The 23742-nt window shown below is 44.8% G+C and overlaps 2 protein-coding genes across 3 annotated transcripts; one reads left to right on the forward strand and one right to left on the reverse strand.

Annotated features, from left to right (window-relative positions):
- Positions 1 to 3598: 3598 nt before the first annotated feature.
- On the reverse strand, positions 3599 to 11102 carry LOC309528580 (FAST kinase domain-containing protein 2, mitochondrial-like). The gene is made up of 6 exons (XM_082216168.1): positions 10523 to 11102; positions 9278 to 9381; positions 9031 to 9088; positions 8414 to 8537; positions 7652 to 7791; positions 3599 to 3852 (listed from the first exon to the last, which is right to left on the reverse strand). Exons 1-5 carry the CDS (start codon positions 11081 to 11083, stop codon positions 7664 to 7666), a joined length of 975 nt encoding a protein of 324 aa, XP_082072294.1. The 5' UTR covers positions 11084 to 11102; the 3' UTR covers positions 3599 to 3852; positions 7652 to 7663.
- Positions 11103 to 11493: 391 nt separating this feature from the next.
- On the forward strand, positions 11494 to 23169 carry POFUT2 (protein O-fucosyltransferase 2). Of its 2 annotated transcripts, none has more exons than XM_082229077.1 (9): positions 11494 to 11660; positions 13921 to 14171; positions 15089 to 15233; positions 16619 to 16726; positions 17503 to 17572; positions 19732 to 19857; positions 20578 to 20758; positions 21528 to 21651; positions 22673 to 23169. In XM_082229077.1, the coding sequence occupies exons 1-9, from the start codon at positions 11509 to 11511 to the stop codon at positions 22824 to 22826; spliced, it is 1311 nt and encodes a 436-aa protein (XP_082085203.1). In that variant the 5' UTR covers positions 11494 to 11508; the 3' UTR covers positions 22827 to 23169. The 2 variants fall into 2 exon arrangements, with proteins under 2 accessions (XP_082085203.1, XP_082085204.1); XM_082229078.1 differs by having other exon boundaries at positions 17506 to 17572.
- The last annotated feature ends 573 nt before the right edge of the window (positions 23170 to 23742 follow it).

Here is a 23742-nt window from a genome sequence, read left to right on the forward strand (position 1 = left end):
TGCCTGCCTCCTTCCCGTCCTCTTTGCCTGCCTGCCTGCCTGCGCTTCCTTCCTCTCCCCTTCCCACCTGCCTGCCTCCTTCCCGTCCTCTTTGCCTGCCTGCCTGCCTGCCTGCCGCCTCCAGTCGGGAGCAATGGTGCACCGAATGTCACCCTCCCTCAGGGATGACACCCGGGGCGGCCCACCCCCACCGCCCCCCTTCCTCCGCCACTGCTGGCAAGGAGGCTGGCAAGGCAACCTGAAAGCATTGGGAGAAGTAGCGCAGCCTGGCCCAGCCTAGCGGAAGGCCGACCCGAAAGGAAGAAGAGGAGGAAGGTGCGGAGAGTAGTCTTGGACTACTGCAATGCACTCTACGTGGGGCTACCTTTGAAGGTGATCCGGAAACTACAACTAATCCAGAATGTGGCAGCCAGACTGGTGACTGGGAGCGGCCGCCGAGACCCTATAACACCGGTCCTGAAAGACCTACATTGGCTCCCAGTACATTTCCGAGCACAATTCAAAGTGTTGGTGCTGACCTTGAAAGCCCTAAACGGCTTCGGTCCAGTATACCTGAAGGAGCGTCTCCACCCCCATCATTCTGCCTGGACACTGAGGTCCAGCTCCAAGGGCCTTCTGGCAGCTCCCTCACAGCAAGAAGTGAGGTTACAGGGAACCAGGCAGAGGGCCTTCTCGGTGGTGGCGCCCTCCCACCAGATGTCAAAGAGAACAACAACTACCAGACTTTTAGAAGACATCTTGAAGGCAGCCCTGTTTAGGGAAGCTTTTAATGTTTGATGTATCACAGTATTTTAATATTCTTTTGGAAGCCGCCCAGAGTGGCTGGGGAAGCCCAGCCAGATGGGCGGGGTATAAATAATAATAATAATTTTTATTATTATTATTATTATTATTATTATTATTATTATTATTATTTCCACCCTTTCCTTGCTCTCCTTCTGCAATAGGTAGACTCTCCCCAGGGAAGTTTACAACATCAACTGGAAACATCAATTATTTGTGCTTAGTAGAATTAATCATGCTGAAGATCTGCTTGCTGCCTGCTTTTATTAATGCCCAGTTGCTGACGGGACACAGAGAGAAGAATGTAAAGGAACTGAAGGAGACCGAGGTCAGATAAGACTGGTTGAGATCTCTCTCTATTTCGCTGTCAGACCACAAGTGCTCACCATGCCACTGAAAAAGTCAAGAAAGCCTGTGAGGGAACCAACCTATGAAAGCTCTGAGAGAGAGGAAAATGGGAATCCTCAGGGAGAAGGGCAGAGTTTAGAGGAGATATCAGAAATTCCTTCTGAGGCACTAGAGCCTAGACTCTCTTTAGCATTTGAAAAAGTTGGAACAGGAATACAAATTTAAATTAGAGAGAGAGAAAAATAAGGCTGAACAAGAAAGAGATAAAATTAAGGCTGAACAAGAAAGAGATAAAGCTGAACAAGAAAGAGATAAAATTAAGGCTGAACAAGAAAGGGAGCAGTACCGTCTGAGGGAAAAAGAGATGCAATTTCACTTAGAAATGCGGAAAATGGAATTGGCATCTGTGGGAAAACCAAAATAATAATAATAGCACAAATGATCAAAGCCAGGTTAAGATAGACCTCAAGCGTTTTCCCGAATTCAAAGAGAAGGATAATCCGGAGGCTTTTATCGTCTCATTTGAAAGAGCATGCAAAGATTTCCAAGTACAAAGATGAGGAAAAAATGATAATATTAAGGGCTAGAATTAGTGGAACCTTAGCCGAAATATATGTGCAAATGCCAGAAGATCAGTCTAGAAATTCTGACATGTTTAAACAATTAATTTATACATGATTTGGAATAACCTCAGAACAGTTAAGAAAGAAGTTCAGGAGTGTGACAAAAGTGAGGGAAGAAACGTTTGCTCAACTTGGAGCCAAAATTTCAAATTACCTCACAAAGTGGCTAGAGCAGGAGGGTGTCGATTCAGTTCAGAAGATCAGGGAGATTATCGCACTTGAACAATTTTATACAACCATCAGTAAGAAATTGAAATATCTGGTAAAAGAACGACATCCCAAAACTATACAGGAGGCAGCCACTTTAGCTGACCAAATTAATGAAATTAGAGACCATGGATTTGATGGTCCGAAATTTGGCGGGAAAGTGTGGGAGTGCCCCAAAAACAAATTTCAATACGCCAAGGAAAGCCCTACCTCAGTGACAAATAAGGGAAATATGCCACAAACTAAAAGTCCAACTGACAAGGCCCTGACTAACAAGGCCCACTGAGGGAAAAGGAAATAAAACTAATTATAACTGGGTACAGGGAAATAAAGTGCTGGACGTGTGGTTCTCAAAAACAGACTTATTGTATCCACTCAGTGGAGAACAAAGAGGCTAGGCAGGTTGCCAGGGAAACCAAGGTTTAAGCTAGGCCTGAGCCTGAGGGAAATTTTGAGGCACGTGTGGTACCATGTTAGTTGATTAAACAGGATACTTTCCTCTTGAGAAATGCTGGGGAAAACATCTGGGTTGATGATGAAAAGTATCTTGGGTTAAGAGACACCGGCTCACAGATTACAATTGTCCATCCGGACATAATTTCCACCACTAAATTAATACCTGAGAAAACAATAAAATTAAAAGGAATTGCCAAAGAACCAGTGATCCTAAAAGTAGCTGAAGTGGATATTAACTCCCGTGATAGGTCTGGGAAGTGGCAGGCAGCCATTTCTGAGGAAATTTCAGCAGCAGTTCTTATCGGCTGGGATCTCCTAGAGCATGTTAAGAGTGCATTTGTAGTTACTCGCTCAAAGGGGGGCCAAGAATCACCCACTACTGAGGAAACTGAAACAGTTGCCAGTGGAGACATGGCTGGGAAACCTCTCTTGGAAGGCTTGGGCGGAGCAGAAACTGAAGCTGTAATAGTTCCTTTTAAAAACACCCATAAGGCTAGTTTTGCTCAGGAGCAAAAAGGGGATGTTGGGTTAAGCAGTTGTTTTGAGGCGGCTAAATCTGCCGCCCCTTTAACCCCGAATGCCCAGAGAGAGTCTGTGAAGAAAACGGGCTGTTGTATAGGGAACTCCTTGCCACACCGTGTAGAGGGGGAGGAGGAATCCCCCTCTATGGTCTGGATTAATAAAATTCGATGAGACCCAAAATTTAGTGCTACAGTTAGAAATTAGACACCAGCCAGAATCAATAATCCAGAATCCAAATCTTGGTTTGTATTCTGCAGAATCTTTAATTTTGGTTGGCTGGTTCTAAAATTTGGAAATTAGCGCATGTTACTAGTCACATCCTAAATTGGTCATATAATACTAGCCCCACCACCACCACATCTGCTCCCTGTCTGCCCCATAGAGAAAGCCAGGGCCCATATGTTCCTCTTGCTCTGCTAGAGAGGCAAAACAAGTTTCCCGATTAAACTCTAAACAGTGTTTGCCGCTGCAGCAAAACGGCTGCCAGTGCTTCTGCTGGGCCAGTTAACCTGGCTGCCTTTCCTCAAAATACACATTCCTTCCTCAGAGTGACGCACTCTGGTGTCAAATACTGCTTTTGCTAGGTTAAATTTTAGACAAGCTGAATGGGCACAGGCAGGGTATTGGTTTGTTCTTGTTCTTCTTGTGTATTTCATGTGTGATAGGAATTTTATGGTCTTAAATATATGGTAATGTTCATAACCGCACATACATAGATCAACACAGGAAGACCAACCTGGAACCATTTTGATTCCTAAACTGAGCAAATGTTTTCTCTGCAAGGTCAAACTGGAAAAGCCTCCCCATTGTCTTTTCCTTCGCAGGTCCTGTCTTGGGGGTATGTCTGTGTTTGAGTAAGTATTTATCACTACAAAAGACTGGCCAGGCTACCAAGGAAATCCAATCAAGTAACCTGCCAGACAGGAGATAAACAAGGACAAGAGAAAAACATTTAAATTTCTGTGATGTAGATGGGATGTATCTGAGGGGTGGTCTTAGGTTACACCCCTTCTGTGATGTATGTATAATGTTTCTGAGGGTGGTCTTGATCTACAGGATGGAAATTTCAAGTCTTTATAAGCCCTTGAACAGCCTTTTTGTCGGTCCTCCTCTTTTCCTGCGAGTGAGGGGAGCACCCTGTTGCAACAGATCAATAAAAATCAAGCTTACTAGCTGCTTTGTTTCTCAATATTCTCTGGTTGGCCTCTGTTATTTTCTCCTACCAATAGGGAACTCTGTATGGGCTCTTGGATACCCCATAAGGGAAAAGGGCATATTTTTATTTACAACACATGTTTTTCATCTTGTATTCTCCTGCTGCGAAGTGCCCCAAGATGATGGTGATGATTTGCTGGTTTGACTCCCATCATCCTGACCATTGGGCCTGCTAGCTGGGGTGCTGGGATCTGGAGTCCAGCAGCCCCTGGAGAGCCACAGATCCCCCCCCCATTTAACCAAGGCTTGCTACCAAACAACTGGGCCACTCTTGCCCCATGTGGCTGTCTAAGGCCCCTTCGCCCCCTCACCCCAATGCCATGGCAGAGGGCTCCTTCCTCCATGCAAGGCTGCTGCTGCTGCCGCCTGGGTCAGATGCTGCCCAGATCAGTGTGATGCAGCTTGGTAGGGAAGAGTCTTTTGACATACACACCCCACTGCTCTCTCCATAGGGGGGGGGGCAGGGCTAGCATTTAATGTTTATAGAACATCATAGGGGGGGGTGATGGGTTGCATTTTGAGACCCCAACTGAGAGTCCAGATTATCCTCTTTCCACAATCAGGGTTTTCCATGTGGGAATCGGCTGTTGATTTCTGTAGGGAGCTACTGGGCTGGCAGCTGCTTTTGAGGTTGCAATCATATGACTTTGACACACGTGTGTGTGTACACATACACAAACACGCATCTGGAGGGGGTGTCCCAAACTGGGTCTTTGACCCCGGTGACATAAAGCCTAGTTTCGTCCCTGCCCCATGGCATCTCCAGGTGGGGGCTGGGAAGGTCCCCTTCCTGAAACCCTGGAGAGATGCTGCCAGCCTGTGTAGTCAGTACTGAGATTGCTCAGTGGTCTGAACTTGGGCAGCTTCCCTCTAACTGGACGTTTGGGCTGTGGGGAGGCTGCAGAATAACATGGGGGGGGCAGAATTAAGGGTGGGCAATGGTAGCAGCCTGGCCTGGCTCCTTGTGGCCGGCTGTGGGGGACTCCAGCCCACCAAAAACCCCTCCTTTAAATTCACAACCCCTGACCTCCACAGTGGGCTTCAGGAGCAGACCAGAGGGAGCAAGGTTCTGCTCTGCTGCTGCAGTTCAAGGTCGGCTGCAATCTGACCAAGCGGCAAAGTTGGCAACAGTTCAGCCCAGCCACCGGGTCTCTGGATACTGGGTTTGTAAGACCTTGCTGTGGTGTAACTGGTCAGGGAAGGAATTCCTTCCCAGGGAAGGAATCTGCATGCAAACAAACAGGGCCCCTTTAGGGGTTTTGCCTTCCTCGTCTCAATCATCACAACTTTGGGTTGAATCCTGGAGTCTATTTTCTGGGAGGGGGCAAAGTGGTGCATCACCCTCTTTCCCTCCCGCAGGTGTGATATCTCCAGGCCCCTGTTAAAGGGCTCTGCAGCCCAGAACCTCCATCCACACTTCCCAGTCTTGCCCCCCCGGGAGGTCACTTTGGTGCTGGTACCACAGCAATTTGATTTTATCCTCAGAAGCGTATTCCAATGTCTCTTGAGACAGACGGACGCCAACAATAATATAAAACTCTACTCCCCACGCGCAACCCAAATAACTGTGTACTTTTACTTTTATTTTTAATATTTTCTGTATCAGGACTTCTGTACCAAAGTACAGTTAACAGGAATACATTATTTTCCTTTGTTATAATACACATGTGGTTTTATTTCATTGCTGAAACCCCTACTGGACTATAAGTATTTACCTAATCCTTCCCCCACACACATACCCATGTTGAAAAACCAGGCTAGTTACTTTGATCGTTCAGCAGTAATTCTAACCATAGCAAGGAAACCAGCATTTCTGTCCCCTATGATCGGAATAATTGGCTAGGGAATAATCATCCGAAGAAATAGCCTGCTTATTATCTTGGGTGAACCTGCGTATCACAGCATGAAGATGCATCAAAAGTAGTCTCAGGCTACAACTGGGCTGAAGATTTTTCTTAATATAAAACTATATTCAGCTGAAATATGTGTAACTGAAACAAATGCACATTCTTGCCCAGCTGATGGCTTCCTTAATTTCCCACCACCTCCTCTGCTGTGCCCCCTGTATCTAATTTTAGACACACACCCCCTTCATTTTGGAACATCAGATGAAAGATGCAATCCTAATTCCAGTTGGCAGCAGTGCTCTCACTGGCCAGGACAGGTTGCGGGGTGGAGTGAGGGGAAAAGGTCCCTTTGTCACACCAGCACCCTAGCTGACACAGCAGAGAGGCCTGCATTGCGAACGCTGCCCTTGTAAGACGGAACCAGCAGATCACGTGGTGGCCCAGTCCTGCCTCATGTCGGGGGGTTTCCACAGGCTACTGCTGTCAGCAAGACCATGGGAGGTGGTTTAAGCCCACCTGCCTCTTGGGTGGGTACATTGGGGCACTCCTTGCTGGCAGGGCTGTCCTGCTGATGCCAGACCTCCTTCACTCGCAGAAGCAGGCGGATCAGGGTTAGGATTGCTCTGCAAAACAGCATTGCCAGTAAACATAATCTGGACTAGATCATTGCAATGAATTGGATTATTGTCAGGCTGCCCTGGGGAATCTGGTGTCGGGGCCTCATTATTCAGAGCTGGATTACTGTATTTTTCGCTCTATAGGACGCACTTTTTCCCGTTCAAAAATGAAGGGGAAATGTGTGTGCGTCCTATGGAGCGAAGACGCCGTAGCCCCGCGCGCGCTCTCCCGGCTGGAGAGGTGAAGCGCGGCTATGGCTGGAGCCTGTACAGCCCCACGTCACCTCTCCAGCCGGGAGAGCGCGCGCGGGGCTAAAGAAGCACCCCGCGACCCTCTCCTGGCTGGAGAGGTGACACACGGCTATGGCAGGAGCCTCTCCGCTGCGCCTTTCCGCTGCTCCCTGACCTGCTCTTTGGGGCTGGTGGTGGGCTTCCCCCCGCCAGCCCCAAAGAGCAGGTCGAAAGGAACCTGAAGGCTGGAGAGCGAGCGGGGTCAGTGCACGCCGACCCCTCTCGCTCTCCAGGCTTCCAAGGTAGCCACCTGAACGCACCTTAAACGGCACCTTGTTTTAGAGCAGGAAAATAAGAGGGGGAAAGTTCTCCCCCTCTCTGCCCAGCGCCCCTTCAGTGAAGCGGCAGAAATTTTTTTTTCTTGTTCTCCCCCCTCTAAAACAAAGTGCGTCTTATTGTCCGGTGCGTCCAATGGTGCGAAAAATACGGTATCTTCAGAGAGTTAGATTCTCCCAGCAGATATCGGCCATGTTTGCAGGTAACAAAAAGCCACAGCTAATGCAAATCAAGGTTGATAAGCTTCTTCGTGGTTAACCATGGTTAAGCTGCTGGGCCAGGTTTGGACAATTCAATAAACCAGTTTAATAAACCATGCCTTAGCATTACATGTAAATCAAAATGCTGAGAAGTTAACACTTGAGAACTACAACTACTGGAGTCTATAGCCAGCTCCATACTGGCATCAATTTTCTATTTAAAATGCCAGAAATGTGCAAATTAATATTGTTATCACAAAGTTTACCTGCTTTGTGTCCTACATATAGAAGATGGATGCTGCATAATCCGCTATTGCAGAACAAAGCTTGCTGTTGCGGTACAGGAGGTCTTTGCAAGACCTCAAAATATTCAACAGATGGCGAAAGGGAGTTCCAGGGATATTCTCTGATACACACACAAAAATAAAAAATGGAAATTGCACTAACTGCATTGAGGTAACCCTTGAGATGGAAGTATGTATTTCATTTGTTAAAAGAAATGTCACCTAAAATCACAGCAAAATATAAAGGTAATGGAACCAAGGAGCTGCTTAAGATAATAAAAGGGACCAGAGTTAACCCAGGAGTTTTTTTGATATTCCTCCTTTGAACAGCGGAAGCCATGCCAGACAACAAACCGTTCTCAAAACATTCCTCTGTTGCAAATTCTGCTTGTCATGTGATAGTGGGGGCTGCAGTTACAAAGTAAACTGAGCCCAACCCACCACACACTTGGACTCACAGAATTAGCTGCATAGTTCCTTGGATCCTGGTCCATATTATTTTGGACCAACCCTCTCAAACCATGGCAACTGGACAGATTCAAACAGAGTATAACTACATGCAGAGTTGCAGAGAACAGTTCTCCTTTGACTGTCCCAAATCCCTGTTTCTCTCTTCTTTTTGTGTTCCTTGGCAGATGGCTCTGCTCTCCATACTTTCTTATTAAGCGGTTGTCCTCCTTTAGTTTAAGCAAGATTTTTTTTTTTAAAAAAAAGACAAAAATTCTTACATTCTTTCTGACTTACCTATTATTTTGTTACTGCAGGCATTCAGGATTGGAACAGAGCGGTAATTCATTTCAGCCAGCAAAGTGAACATGTGCTGAGCATTTGGGGCAGTAAGTTGGTCTATGTGATACAAAACCTTGTCCTGAAACAAAACAGATTTGAATGACGCAGAAATATCAATGTCCTAATATGCACAATTTGTATACGGTGTCTGTTTGATAATGTGTGGTTTGCTATGCCTAATAAAGGATATTTGATTTCAATTTATTTAAAGACCACTGTAAACGGTTAAAATCATTAGCAGGTATATACAGACACTTGTAATGTGGAATTACTTATGATAATTATGGATATTTAATAGATGGATAAGGGTAAAAGATGCAGCAAATTTAATCTTAAACATAGAACCCATGGAGGGAGGGAAGGGGGTCCAAAGATTCAAAAGAGCCTTGTATTTTAATGTTTGAAATTGTTAAGTTAAAATGTATAAAACTGAAAAAAACCAATAAAAATATAATTTTTTTTAAAGGAAGATATCTACAGTATATCCAATTACTTATCAGTTTTCCCCTTTCTTGCTACACTGAGACAGAAGAATGTGTTTCTTTCTTTCAAAATGGTTAAAAAAGGAACACCAGAGCTTTGGGCAATATTGCATTTAGCTTGGGGTTGCTCCTGGATCCATTACTGTCACTAGAGGCCCAGGTGAGCTCTGTGACAAGGAGGGCACTTCCAAAACTTGGTTGGTATGTCAGCCATGCCCATTCCTGGACAGGGATGGCTTGGCCAGTGTGATCCATATATTGGTGACCTTACAGCAAGATTTTTGTAATTATTATCAATTACAAGCCTATTAGAAGTCAATGTATTTTTTTTCCTTACTGCAATCCAACTTGAAGAGCTTCCACATTCTTGGACTTTTCCATTTCTTGCAAAGTGCTTGCAACAACTGAGAGACATCGGTCATCAAATTCATTGAGACATTCCTATTAAAAGCTGGTTTTCAGCAATCTTTCACGTAAAGGGAGCACATCTCCTCAGAAGTACGTCTGAGAACTGCCTCAAGGACAGTTATTCATTACAAATTTTACCATTTAAACAAATATTAAACAAATGCATTTTCAACTCCAGCTTTATCATGACTCAATTACGTTGAATTAACAAAGTGTACTTGTTTGGTGGGATTACTCCTTATTTACTGTTGTGTTCTTCAAACTAAGTATGGCGATTCTTACAATGTGGAAATTCCCGTGTGCAAAATGTACTGTACATTAAGAAGTTAACAGGAGCCTTCAGCAACACCCTGTCCACCAGGAGGGCTTGCCATGCCTCTGATGATCTGTGTATCTGGCAAGTTTCTACTGATATGGGGAAAAATCACAAACATGCAGTGCCACATCACCACCTTGCATTTTTCACAGGGCTGCTATGCCAACTGCTATGTGGTTCTCTCATTCTCCTATCTATCCTTAAAGAGCAGGTGGAGAACAGATTTCACAAGACTGTGTGCTTCAGAGGTAACAGATAGGAGAGTCGGAAAAGGAATGACCATTAGGGCTGCTCTATGACCTATTTTTAAGGGACACGGGTGGCGCTGTGGGTTAAACCACAGAGCCTAGGACTTGCTGATCAGAAGGTGGGCGGTTCGAATCCCCACGATGGGGTGAGCTCCTGTTGCTCGGTCCCACCTCCTGCCAACCTAGCAGTTCAAAAGCACATCAAAGTGCAAGTAGATAAATAGGTACCGCTCCAGTGGGAAGGTAAACGACATTTCTGTGGGCTGCTCTGGTTCACCAGAAGTGGCTTAGTCATGCTGGCCACATGAGCTGTATGCCTGCTCCCTCGGCCAATAAAGCGAGATGAGCGCCACAACCCCAGAGTTGGCCACGAGTGGACCTTATGGTCAGGGGTCCCTTTACCTTTATGACCTATTTTACACGATTATGAGAATGTATGTGGGAGCACTTTGAAAACCAAAGTATTCATTATAAAATCATTAGTTTAGCTTGCTAGAGTTTCCCTGCCCATGCCAGATGAATGGCCCCACTGACAAGTCTGGAGCTCAATTCACTACTATATACTCATCCCTTATGTTCAGTGCAAGACTATAGAATTTCTGTGATTTACCTGGCATACCCTCAGCAAGGTCTGAACCAACCGGGTGTTCTGTGGGACGCCCAGTTTCACCCCAGCTAGCAGGCTGCATGCCAAGTCATCACGCCACATGTATTTGGCCTCCTGCATCACACACTGACCCAGCTGGCTAAACTGAGGGTGCTCAAACATCAACCGTCTCTCATAATGTTTCTGATCTTCCGAGAGCTTTTTTGTGAGCTTCCACATAGTGGCAAGACAGGTACTGGCGTACTTTGGAGCATCTGGAAATTTTGAAGCCAGGTCTAGTACATCACTGGGAGATGTACATTTTTGAAGGTCCTTAAAGAACTGCTGGGGCGTGTTTTCTTCATCCTTCTCTTCCGCTGAACTTCTAACTTCCTTTGGGGATCCCGAGAAACCAGATGGAAGTTGGGTGGGTGCAGCAGTCACTGGGTCAGGGCCTTGCACATGGTCATCTAAGAGGGCATCAGCAGTTTTCTGTTCATTTGCACTGGTACCGTCTGCATTAATACTTAGGGTACCTTGAGAAAAAAAATCCAACAGATGATTGCGGGCAGCAAGGAGACGCATAAAACAGGAGTCGCCTCAGGTAAATACTGAGCAGGAGATGAGCTGGCCGGGAGGAAGAACCGGGAGACGCCGGGGGAGGTGGGTCGGTGGGCTGCCTCTCTGCCCCCTTGGCCTCCTGGGTCTCCCCCCTGCTTGAACCGCCAACAGCCTCCCTGCCAGGTCGGCCAGGCGGAGGGCTAAGCGGCCAGAGGGAAGGGCGAGGGCGGCCCCGCCAGCCTCGGGGAGCCGCTTTCTCCGGGCGACGCCCCCCAGGCGACGGCCCACGCCGGCCTGCCCGCCCTCCGGCAGGCGGGTCTCTGGGAGGGAGGTCCCCGTTGGCCGGCATCGCCCGCGGGGGGAGAGCGAAGGCGGGAGCGGCTGAGCTCCGGGGCCGCCTCCTTCCCGGGGAGATTCCCCGGCTCGGCGAAAGGCCCCGCCCGGCGCGCATGGCGGCCCCGCGACTCCCCGGCCTCCCGCCGCCGCAGCTCCTCGTCCTGATCGCGCTCGCCGCCGCCGCCCAGCCGCCCCACCAGGCCGCCTTCCGCGCGGGACACGGCGCAGCCTCCTTGCCCCCCGCCGCCGCCGCGCCCCGGAGACGGTGAGAAAGGGCGAGAGGGCGGAAAGGCCTCGCCAGGGCCGGAGGGGCGCTGCTGGTCGTCTCTCCCCCCGGGCCGGCTCCGGGTCCCGGCTGAGCCCCCTGCGGGGGAGGCCTCCCCGCCCCGGCCCCGCCAGCCAGAATCCGGCGAGGGGACCTTTCGGGACCCCGGGCAGGCGCCTCTCCGCCTCGGCCCCGCTGGGCTCCCGCCGTCAACGCGGCGTCTCTTATGGTACCTCAGGCGGACACGAAGCGACTCCCGTGGGAATCTACCCTCAAACTGATCTAACAGATTTTTATTCTTTATTTTAAAAATTCATGTATTCAGAGGCAGCAGAGGATATCTGAACAGCGCGTTATCCCGGGGTTGAACAGAGTTTCAAGGGTCCCATCCTGAGCCGGGAAGTTGAAGCGTAGGAATTGGGTTGGAAAGCCTGGCGTTGAGCTAGGAAGGGCCAACTCAATGCAATGGGAACGGGCAGTTGCAAAAGGGTCTTACAACTCAGGAGATTCTGCAAATACTCAGCTAATTGGGGCCCACTGCAAAATTCCTCTGATTGGCACAAAAAAGCAGTAGCTGCCCTACCTTTGGAAACGGAATTAAATTAGTATTAGAAGCAGCAGTTACTATTTATAAAACTTATGAGAATACAGTGGTCCTTCCATTTGCGGACGGGATCCATTCCGGAGGTCCGGTCTGCTGATCCCGAGGTTTTCACAACTGGAGAGACCACTTCTGCACACATGGCAAAAACCCGGAAATATACTCCCAGTTTGCCGCTTATGTATCCCAAAATTTACATAACCGGAGGGATACCGTATTTTTCGCACCATAGGACGCACCGGACAATAGGACGCACTTTGTTTTAGAGGGGGGAGAACAAGAAAAAAAATTCTCCCCCTCTCTGCCCAGCGCCCCTTCAGTGAAGCGGCATTTCCCCCCTCTTGTTTTTCCGCTCTAAAACAAGGTGCCGTTTAAGGTGCGTTCAGGCGGCTACCTTGGAAGCCTGGAGAGTGAGAGGGGTCGGTGCGCACTGACCCCTCTCGCTCTCCAGGCTTCAGGTTCCTTTCGACCTGCTCTTTGGGGCTGGGGGGGGGGGAAGCCCACCACCAGCCCCAAAGAGCAGGTCGGGGAGCAGCGGAAAGGCGCAGCAGAGAGGCTCCTGCCATAGCCACGCGTCACCTCTCCAGCCGGGAGAGCGCGCGCGGGGCTATGGCATCTTCGCTCCATAGGACACACACACATTTCCCCTTTCATTTTTGAAGGGGAAAAAGTGTGTCCTATAGAGCGAAAAATACGGTAAGTAAGCAGAGGTACAACTGTATATGAACAGCAGGACATAAGAAGCTGTCCTAAAGTAAATCAGACCTCTGGTCCACCTTAGGTCTGCTTTATTGGCACTGATTGGCAGCAGCTGTCCAGGACTCCCCATCCCTTCCGGGAGATGCCAGGGGTTGTGATTTCTGCATGCAAAGTGTGTGCTCTGCCATTGAGAAGAGGAAATACAGTGTAGGTCATGCAATTGGTGTTGACTAAATAGACACCAGCTTGGGTAGTCTGGGTAGATGAAGAGAGCGAATGGATGGAAAGTTCCCCCTTAGAATGGCTGTCTTCCTTCTGTTCTAAGATTCCCTTCCCAGATGGTGAACAGAGCAATCCAAACTCTTGGATGAGGCAGGTGCCTTGTTCATCCTGGCTTAGTGAAGAGACTCTGCCACCATGGAGGTCCCTGTTCTACCCACCCAACTTGGCCAGCATAAACCTATGAAGAATATGGGTGGGGGTTGGACATGAGTTAGCCAAGTTGCTGCTGCACCCTAAGCCAGTCCAACTACTGGCAGTGATGGAGGTTTTCTGGGGGGGGGGGGGGACTGAATTAGAAGGATTTGCATCAGAAAATTCAGTTTAAATTCAGAGTGTGATCTAATTTATCTTGTTTATTTTACTAGTATTTAGTAAAACAAAGCTAAACACTTTAAAAACTGTCCAGGTTGCCTAATACTTATTTGAATGGGCATTTCCTTGTTCCTATCCCGGCTGGCACAAGCAGATGGGCTCCGGAGGTGGTTATGACTCCACTGTTCTATTGAGTCCCCACTGTTTTTCACCAGGGGAGAAGATTGTACCCCAAACTCTGTATCCTCCAGAAGCACAGCTGACTGTGTACAGTATCTGCCTTATTCAGAACTAGGAAGTCACTGGAGATTGCAAATCATGACTTTTCTTTAGCTTTTTCAAGTAACTTTATTTTATTATCTCCAGGTATCTTTTGTATGATGTAAACCCACCGGAAGGTTTCAACCTCCGCAGAGATGTCTATATAAGAGTTGCTTCTCTTATAAAAACTTTGTTGAAACATGAAGCCTGGGTGTTGGTTCTGCCTCCCTGGGGCCGTCTCTATCACTGGCAGAGTCCTGAAATTCATCAGATCCGAATTCCTTGGTTTGAATTCTTTGATGTTCCCAGCCTCAGTAAAAACATACCAGTTATTGAGTACGAAGAGTTCCTTGCAGGTAAAATATTACTATTAAATAATCAGTATTCTATGCAATCTTGAAGTAGTTTTGTGGTGGGCTTTTCTGCTTGCATTCTGTTAAATGAGGTGTTTGAAATAGATAACATTTCTAAAGTAGAATTCCAAATGATGATATGTTACCTTTCTCACCACCACTATCTCTCAGGGGGTAGAGGGATATCTACTATTATGAAGGCTAAAATATATTAGTAGGTACATGCTAGCTGTTGCACAATTGCATGTGTATGCCATTTAGCAAATATTAAATGAAACAATAATGTCTTATTTGGGCATGACCATAGTTGCTTGGAGAAACAGAAGATACAGATTGTTGTTAATGTGGCACCCATTTTTGCAGTTGGCATAATGGTGGTTTCTGCTCCGGTTGCATCCATGCACAGTCTCCTGTCTTGCTTGAAGGGCTGCATCATACAGATGATGGAGCAGATTTGTAGGTAGGATGGAGCAGATTTGTGATGGGATGAGTTGTGGGTAGTGAAACAGACTGCCTTGGAAGTAATGTTGTCTCTTTCGCTAGAGGTTTGTAAACACAGTCTGGATGGACACCTTTTGGGGATTATGTCAGTGCATTTCTTGAATTGGCACAGGGTTGAGGTTCATGCCAACTTAATAAAATCAGAAGGTGCTTTTTATAGAAACATTTGAGATAACCTGTAGCTCTCTTCCAAATCCTCTCCAGATTGTCTTTTTCTGAAGATGCAGTGACCAGATTCACAGGGCTCCCAACTCAAACTCCCTTTCTATTAACTGACATTCTGGTTTCTGTAGATAATTACTTTGGAAGTAACTGTATGCAGCTAGAGATAATGCTAGTTGCTCCACTTGATATCTGCTGTATAAAATGAAATACATATAGATGTTATACTCATGTGCTGATTTTTGTTCATTATTCAGAGTCAGGTGGACCCTTTATTGATCAGGTGTATGTTTTGCAAAGTTATGCTGAAGGATGGAAAGATGGGACTTGGGAGGAGAAAATAGATGAAAGGCCATGTATTGACCAACTAATGTATTCGACAGACAAACATAAATACTACAGGTAATCTTCTATAATAGTAGTTGCATTATAATTACAGCCGGGCACCTAGAATGCAGATATTTTCTCCACAAGTCCCTAAATGTCCCCCCTGAAAAAAACTTTCATTGGAATTTTTAACATTAATACAGTTTTTCTTTTGTTCAATGAATATTTTATTATTGTTGCATCAGCATGCTCTTCCTAAATGAAAAATATGTATTTATTTTTAAAGATGGACATCTTCCATTCTGTTTACAATAAAACACAGAATGGTTAACAGCACAGAAATTTAAATAGTCCAAAAACATAGCCAATGCTACTATTGTTACATTAGGTCCAGTCGTGGCCGACTCTGGGGTTGCGGCGCTCATCTCGCTTTATTGGCTGAGGGAGCCGGTGTACAACTTCCGGGTCATGTGGCCAGCATAACTAAGCCGCTTCTGGCAAACCAGAGGAGCGCACGGAAACGCCGTTTACCTTCCCGCCGGAGTGGTACCTATTTACCTACTTGCACTTTGATGTGCTTTCGAGCTGCTAGGTTGGCAGGAGCAGGGACCAAGCAACGGGAGCTCATCCCGTCATGGGGATTTGAACCACCGACCTTCTGATCAGCAAGTCCTAGGCTTTGTGGTTTAACCCACAGCGCCACCCGAGTCCCTATATTGTTACATAAATTGTTACATATTGCTACCTATATCAATACTCTGGCCACATCAACTGATTTTTTCTTACACTTTGGTGGGGATTGTTTAAGAATCAGTTAGCCAGTAACAAAACCACAGTTGGAGTAACTCATGGTTTCAGATGTCTACACAAATGCAAAGAGTATGGGAATCAAGACAAATTGGAGCTTTTAATACGAAGTGGAAGTACTCAGAAACTTGTGAGGAAGTGGTCGTGTCCTGGGTTTCATGATACAGATGCAAGGGAAAGCTGAGTACATTCAGACATGCACTCTCAACTTTAAGAAGGCCAATTTCAAAAAGTTTAAGGAACTAATGAGTGAAATTCCACAGTCAAATACTCAAAGAGGAGTCCAAGATGAATAGGAATTTCTAAAAGGAGAAATATTGAAGGCCCAAATGCAGACAGTTTCAACAAGAGAGAAAAATGTGAGACATCTAAAGAAATTGGCGCAGCTGCATAAGGAGCTTACGGATGAGCTGAGATTTAAGAATGGTGTGTATAAGAAGTGGAAGAAAGGGGAAATCACAAAGGAGGAGTATACACGAGTAGCTAACAGTTGCAGGGTGACAGGCAGGCTAAAACTCGGAATGAGCTCCGACTTGCAAGAGGATAAAAATAATAAAAAGATTTCTTTGACTGTGTTCAAATCAGCAAGATTGTTTTAATTTCTGTCATATTGTATATGCCAATCTATTAATGATTTTCATCTTGTTTTATAGGGGATGGTTCTGGGGCTATGAAGAAACACGCGGCATGAATGTGGCTTGTTTATCTGTCCAGGGCTCTGCCTCTGTCATAGCTCCTCTCCTTTTGAACATCTCTGCTCGGTCAGACACAATCTATTATTTTCTATCTCAAATGTTTCCATATTTGCTTTACGCAGAGAAAGGCAAGCTTTAAACCCACCTACCCCTTTCACTCTTAACAAGTATGAAGGTTTGTGTTGTTTATAATCTCACATTGAAACCTATTGCAACACCACTAAGACAGAGAAGGAGGAATCCATAAAAACCCTCAGTTTGTAAATGATTCCCCTCCCCAAGAAATCTCGAACTGTGAAATTTTCCACTGAGGAAAATCCAAATTACCATATGTAAACTTTGGCTAATTTGTATAGGTTAATTTGCTTTTGAAAAAAGATAATATCCTAGACTGAGAAATTAATGTAGCCTTTTATTTAACTTTCATTTGGTAAAGAAATGAAATATTAACTGCTGAGCTCGTCTAATACTGTATTTACAATTAACATCCATGCATTCTTACCAATTAATTTACGAAACAGAAAAGAAAAAAAATAGAAAAAGCACTGGAAAATTATCTGTTCCACATCGATGGTGCCTGCCTGTCTTTAATTACAAGCCAGAATAAGGTGTCCCCAAAGTACATGATCAACATTTCCTCCACAGAATGCTAATTGTTGAGCTGTCTGGGTTTAGGATTTTCTGGGTTAAGAAAAGTTTCTCAATTTTCACCTACCCCACCCCCCGAAAAATAAATTGCAGTGTTCATTTTTGTGCATCCATGGACTTCTCTGCTTCCTTAAACTATAAATTGATGTAAGCTATTTTGCAAGGGAATGTACACTTGGTTTTATCATTTTTAGTAGGTCAGTGATGCTAGACCGAGCTGAAAATCTTCTTCATGACCACTATGGTGGCAAAGATTATTGGAATGTAAGTATTTTCTAGCTGTCTTTCCCATATGATCCACTTATTTTTTGCCCCTTGGCAAACATTGTCTCAAGGCATTTTGTAGGGCATAGGAACCATTAAGAGGATATATATGGGGGGCCACCAGGTGGCGCGTTGGAAGATGGCTGACAATAACAACTCTCTGACCCATACGAAGTAATTAAGGGGCTGCTATGGGAAGTATGCAGCCTTCCCACCCACCCCAGGAGGTGGGGGGGCACTGTCTTGCCAGCGGTGTTCACAATGCACCCCCTGATCCGAGAGATGGGGGTGCCGAACACTTGGCATGAGCCCTTGGTGAAGTCAGATCTTCCTGACGCCGATTCCAATTAGCGCGTGCTGGAATTATAATTGGAAACATACGATTGGAAATGAAGCTGAAGCACATACATCAAGCAAAGCTCGACAGATAAGACTGCTGATTAATGGATCTCTGTGACCGGGAGTGACGGATGGATAAGTAAATCTGATAAATCACCACTAGGAGACTGTATGTTTGGAACGAAGGGGGGGGGTGGAGGAAAAAACTCTTTTTTTTCTTTGCATGATGTGATATTAATAACCCTTCACCCCAGAAAGAAATAAGATCGTCGCGTTTTTACTAATCATAAGCAGGATTTTAAGAGCTGTGTGGGATGGATTACAACAGGAGAGAAGATTGGTAAACGGTGAGAAAGAGGAATTTTTTTATGACGCAGTTTAAAAATGGCGTCTCGCCAAGACAGGCTTGCCGGAGAAAGAAAGACAGGGGGAGGAGAATCAGGATCATTCGAAAGAGAAGGAATGTTGGAATGCAAGTTTGACCTGACAGAGCCCCCTGATTTATTTGGCTAGCCTGAGAAAAAATAAAGGACAGACCGAAAATTAATTTTGTTTATGGAAGCGTTGAACAGAGGCTGTCCCTGAGCGATATGGTCTCTGAAGAGTACAAAACCCACACAGAGACGCCAGTTTTCAATCTGCTTGTGAAAATCATCAGAGATCGCAAAGAAAGGAATATATGATAACAACAAGAAGAGAAAGGAAGTAATAAAGGACTATCCGGATCAAACTGGATAGAACTGTCTAATTAAAGCAGTAAAATAAGTGATGCTTGGAGTTATCCGGAATTTTGGACTCGTGCGGAGCTTAATGTATGGGTACCCTCAACAAAATTTAAAATTTGGCTGTATAATTTGAAACTAATGTGATTTGAATAATGTGATGTGATTGACCTGTTAATAAAAATTAAAGAAAAGAGGATATATACAACCTGGCATTTTCTAGGCACTTCCACTTACTACCAAATCCTTACACGTAAACATTTACTGCAATTATTTTATAAATGATCCCAGAATATTATTTGAATTAAAGGTATGGTAATGCACCAAAATTCTGTTGAAGGAAGACCTATGCTGTTTTCTCCTGTAATCACATTACACATTTTAAAAGTTATCTTGCAGTACATTATCTTCCTGTTATCCAACCGCAGTATGGCTTCTAATGAAATAAATAGGCCACAGTAGTCTGTATCAAATCATAGATTATCCTTACCTGACCAAAACCATCCTTTAATAATCCAAGCTAATCCATAAACTGTTCTCACACTTGGTACTGCTAGTGCATTGTCTTAGTTCTTTATACTTATACGGTTTACCTGGATTTTTTCCGTCAGGGAGATCCTTAGGTATTTTGTTTTTTATATCCTGTTATATGAAGTAGTCTTGCCAGTTCTTGTTTTGAGGTCATATGTATATCTAGAACAACTAATCCTAATTTATTTAAATTGATTTTGGCAAGTCATTCTGAAGCAAAGAGAGCAAATTTAGCACAGCTTCTAAATCTTCACCTAGAATGAAGTATTTCAAATACTGCAGGATTAATATTTTAGGGTTTTGGTAGAGTGACTATCCCATCCTTTCAGTAATTAAATTTCAAACTGTATTACATAAAAACTGGATTACAGGGCGCTTCCGTAATATGCGTATAAAATCCATCCATTGAATTTTGCTTCTCCAGTAGTTAACTTGGTGTTGGATACATCTGGTTTAATCTGTGTGGCGCTAAATAACATTGAGACTGTGCCTTTAAAGAATCTTTGTTTTAGATCTTGGAAGAACTTTAGTCCTTTATCATTTTATTTTATTTATTTTTTGTGGCAGACTCGTCGAAGTATGGTTTTTGCTAAGCATCTTCGTGTGGTGGGGGACATGTTTAGGACCAAGTTCTTAAATTCTACTGATGAGAAGGACAGGACACAGTATTCCGAAGACTGGACAAAGATGAAGGTAAAATAGGTTTGCCTGAATATTTAAACTTAGCTATTTTCTGTTTTAACTGCATTTCTGTTGGGAGTGTCTATATGAGGCTTATATAAAGGAATGGAGCCCATGTGTTTTCAAGTGTGATGAGATGCGCTATAGAAAGGGAATCTTGGATTTTCTGGGAATACTGGTTCTCATCAGTGAATGGGGCCTCGACTGAGCCACTTACTCTGCCTTACTTGTAAGGAGCTGCTTCTTCCCTTCATGTGGAAAGAGCCCACTCCCTGTTCAGATTTAAAATAAAAATTAAAAAATCAACTCTCTAGTCTGGTAAACAGTTAAAAATCCAAAGGAAGGAGGATAAGGCAGTGGGTCAGCTGCTGGGAATTTATCAAGAGGAGCGAGACAACCAGTCACCCGGTGCCGCATTTTCTGCTGCTTTCCAGACAAAAGCCCCCAAGTGGCTTGCAGGTGTTAAAAATACAGTAATCAGAATCAAAAGAGCTGATGGGATCACCTTTTTCTTTCAGAAAGTGTCACCAAAAAGCCTATTACTCTGAAAATAGATGGTTGGTAGGCTGGACTTGGAGCTTTGCAAAGTTCTGCTAAGCATTGACCAGTTAGCATCTTAAGACTTCTTCCTTTAACAATGCTAGGGATCATGTGCTAATCTGCAGGATGTTTTCCCACTGAATCAATGCCATTTTATTTCAGTTTCAGCATGTACTGGTTCTTCTGTGCTAGGTAAAGCTGGGTACGGCCATAGGGGGGCCCTATCTTGGAGCCCACCTCAGGCGCAAAGACTTCATCTGGGGTCACAGAAATGACGTGCCTAGCATCCAGGGAGCGGTGGAGACCATCCGAAGCCTCTTGAAGTTGCACAAACTTCAGAGAGTCTTTGTAGCCACTGATGCCATTGCAAAGGGTATGTAGCTTTTAAAGAAACAAAACAAAACCCAATACTTTAATCTTTTGTTCTAAACTGAATCTACGCACTTACATGCAGGCGCTGCAGCTGCTGTGCATATTTATTTGTTCTCCGGTACCTTGGACAATAGGGACACGGGTGGTGCTGTGGGTTAAACCACTGAGCCTCTTAGGCTTGCCGATCAGAAGGTCGGCGGTTTGAATCCCCGCGATGGGGTGAGCTCCCGTGGCTCAGTCCCTGCTCCTGCCCACCTAGCAGTTTGAAAGCACGTCAAAGTGCAAGTAGATAAATAGGTACCACTCCGGCGGGAAGGTAAACGGCATTTCTGTATTCTGCTCTGGTTCGCCAGAAACTGCTTAGTCCTGCTGGCCACATGACCCAGAAGCTGTACGCCGGCTCCCTCGGCTAATAAAGCAAGATGACCACCACAACCCCAGAGTTGGCCACAACTGGACCTAATGGTCAGGGGTCCCTTTACCTTTACCTTGGACAATATGTGGGAGGCTTTTGTAGGCCACTAGAAAGGGCTTCGTGAGCTGATGGCTTTCCCCTGAATTAAATGTTTTTACGGGACAGTGATCTACCACAGTAGATCTTCAGCTCCGGACACCTTTAGACTCCCTTTTTATACTGTGTGTGCCCATTTCTCTTTATTAAAAACATCAACACTTAAATAAGCAGGAAGAAAATGGTAGTTTTGCTTCTAGTGTGACCCCCTTTAGAGTGGGGACCAGCTGAAGGCCACTGGCGTTGTGTCCCTTTCCAGAGACTGAAGAGTTGAAGAGACTTCTTCCAGAGATGGTGAGATTTGAACCTAACTGGGAGGAGCTGGAACTCTACAAAGATGGAGGAATAGCAATTATTGATCAGTGGATATGTGCACATGCCAGGTGACTATGGTTTGTGTGTTGTTTTTGTTTTACATTTCTATTGGAGCCGTCTTCATGCATATGAATGTGCTTGCCCTAATGAAGAGAGGCTTATGGCCAGCTTTGCAAGGAGCGAGCATTGTGCCTCCCTAAGATGGGCAGAAGCTTCCTAGGCTTTGGGAAGGAGGCAGCAGGGGAACATTTAGGAGACGAGCCTAGTTGTCCCCCCCCCTCCCGGTCCACTGACCGCATGCCACTGATTGAGAGTTACCGTATTTTTTGCTCTATAAGACTCACTTTTTCCCTCCTAAAAAGTAAGGGGAAATGTGTGTGCGTCTTATGGAGCGAATGCAAGCTGCACAGCTATCCCAGAAGCCAGAACAGTAAGAGGGATCGCTGCTTTCACTGTTCTGGCTTCTGAGATTCAGAATTTTTTTTTCTTGTTTTCCTCCTCCAAAAACAAGGCGCATCTTATGGTCTGGTGCGTCTTATAGAGCGAAAAATACGGTATGTTTTTTATCAAGTTAGGCCAACTTCACTCATGCCATAATATGCAAAAATAAATAATAGGAAAAAATTCAGATTGGTACCCATCTTTAAAATTTGCTTTATCAGAAGTGCCTTCTGCTGAGTGGAGCCACTAGGCCAGGACTGTCTTTTCCAGGTAACAATATTTGTGTAACATTCTCAGCATTGCTGTCTGAGATTCTTTGCCCTGCAGGTGCTCAGGGTTTACCTGCTAATTTCTGCGTATGTCTGTGTTTGACTCAGCAGGCATAGCATCTTAAATGGTTTACAGTGCAACTGTTTAAGCAACCCAACTTCTCCCTAACTTTGTGTATTAGTGAACATGGCTGTTTCAGAGAGGAGAGTTTGACAATTGGTGTCAAGTGGAGGTTTCTTTGCATGAACCTTGTACTCTTCTCACAGTCCCCGTTGGACACATCAATAGCTGGTGTCAGAATACATCCTAACAATCTGATTTCCATATCATGAATGTGCAGTAGAAGCTTCTCTTACTTTTTTCTGTACTCCTTCACAGATATTTTATAGGTACCTCAGTCTCAACATTTTCCTTCCGCATTCATGAGGAAAGAGAGATTCTGGGTTTTGATCCCAAAACAACTTACAACAGATTTTGTGGCGATGAAGAGAGTACCTGTGAACAGCCAACTCACTGGAAAATTGTATATTAAAATATACTGGTCCGTGCAACTGTAGTCTTTAGGCTTATCAATGCAATTAAACAATCATTTTTGTAGAAATAAATTTATTTTGAATGTTGGTTTTTAATTTCTGGTGCTAAGCACATATGAATGGTGGAAGTCAGGTGTATTCAGCTCACTCAGTATTATCAATGACACCTCTTCTGACAAGATACGAAAATGTCTCCCTTTTAAAAATTGATCATATGATATTTTCTGATGTTAAAATATTATTCTGGATACAGAACATCAGTTTGTATTATCTTCAACACAGAAGAGATATTTTCTGTTTGGCTTTCTATGTTTACAAGAAATAAAGGTTTCTTTGTTTTTATTTTGAGAGTTGTGTGCCTCTTGCCACTCTCTAAGAAGTTTTCACGCTGTGGACTGGCAAGAAAATACATAGTTGTGTGGTTAGTCTGGTAACTGATCTACCATAGGTAAATCAAGAAAGTTATGTGGATAATCCACCGTCAACTCTGTTTAATATTGCGTCTGCAAATGGAATTAGGTTTATCACACTTCCAGACCCAATACTAATGTGTAAATCTCTGGTGTTTATGCTTCTTGCCGCAGCTAGAACTGTGAGTGGCTTCCCACTGGAAATCCAACTAGCCTCCTTCTCGAGAGTGTGGGGCATTGCACTGTCAGAACACCTGATACACAAATGGTTAATCAAAAATAGACCACATTTACCGTATTTGACTTGGTTTAAGCTTTTCTCCTGTTAACTCCTGCACACAGCCCACTAAATCCCCTGCTCAACAGATAAACTATATGGAGCTTTTTCGATAATTAATTTGACTCACCTTTTTCTTTTTGGTGATCAATTGTATGTTGCACTGCGCACTCAGTTGCCTCCCGGTTTTCCCTTCCCCTCTAATCTAATTTCATTTCATTTTACTAT

The sequence above is a fragment of the Podarcis vaucheri genome, assembly GCF_965113315.1.
Source record: "Podarcis vaucheri genome assembly, chromosome: 1".
Lineage (NCBI taxonomy): Eukaryota > Metazoa > Chordata > Lepidosauria > Squamata > Lacertidae > Podarcis > Podarcis vaucheri.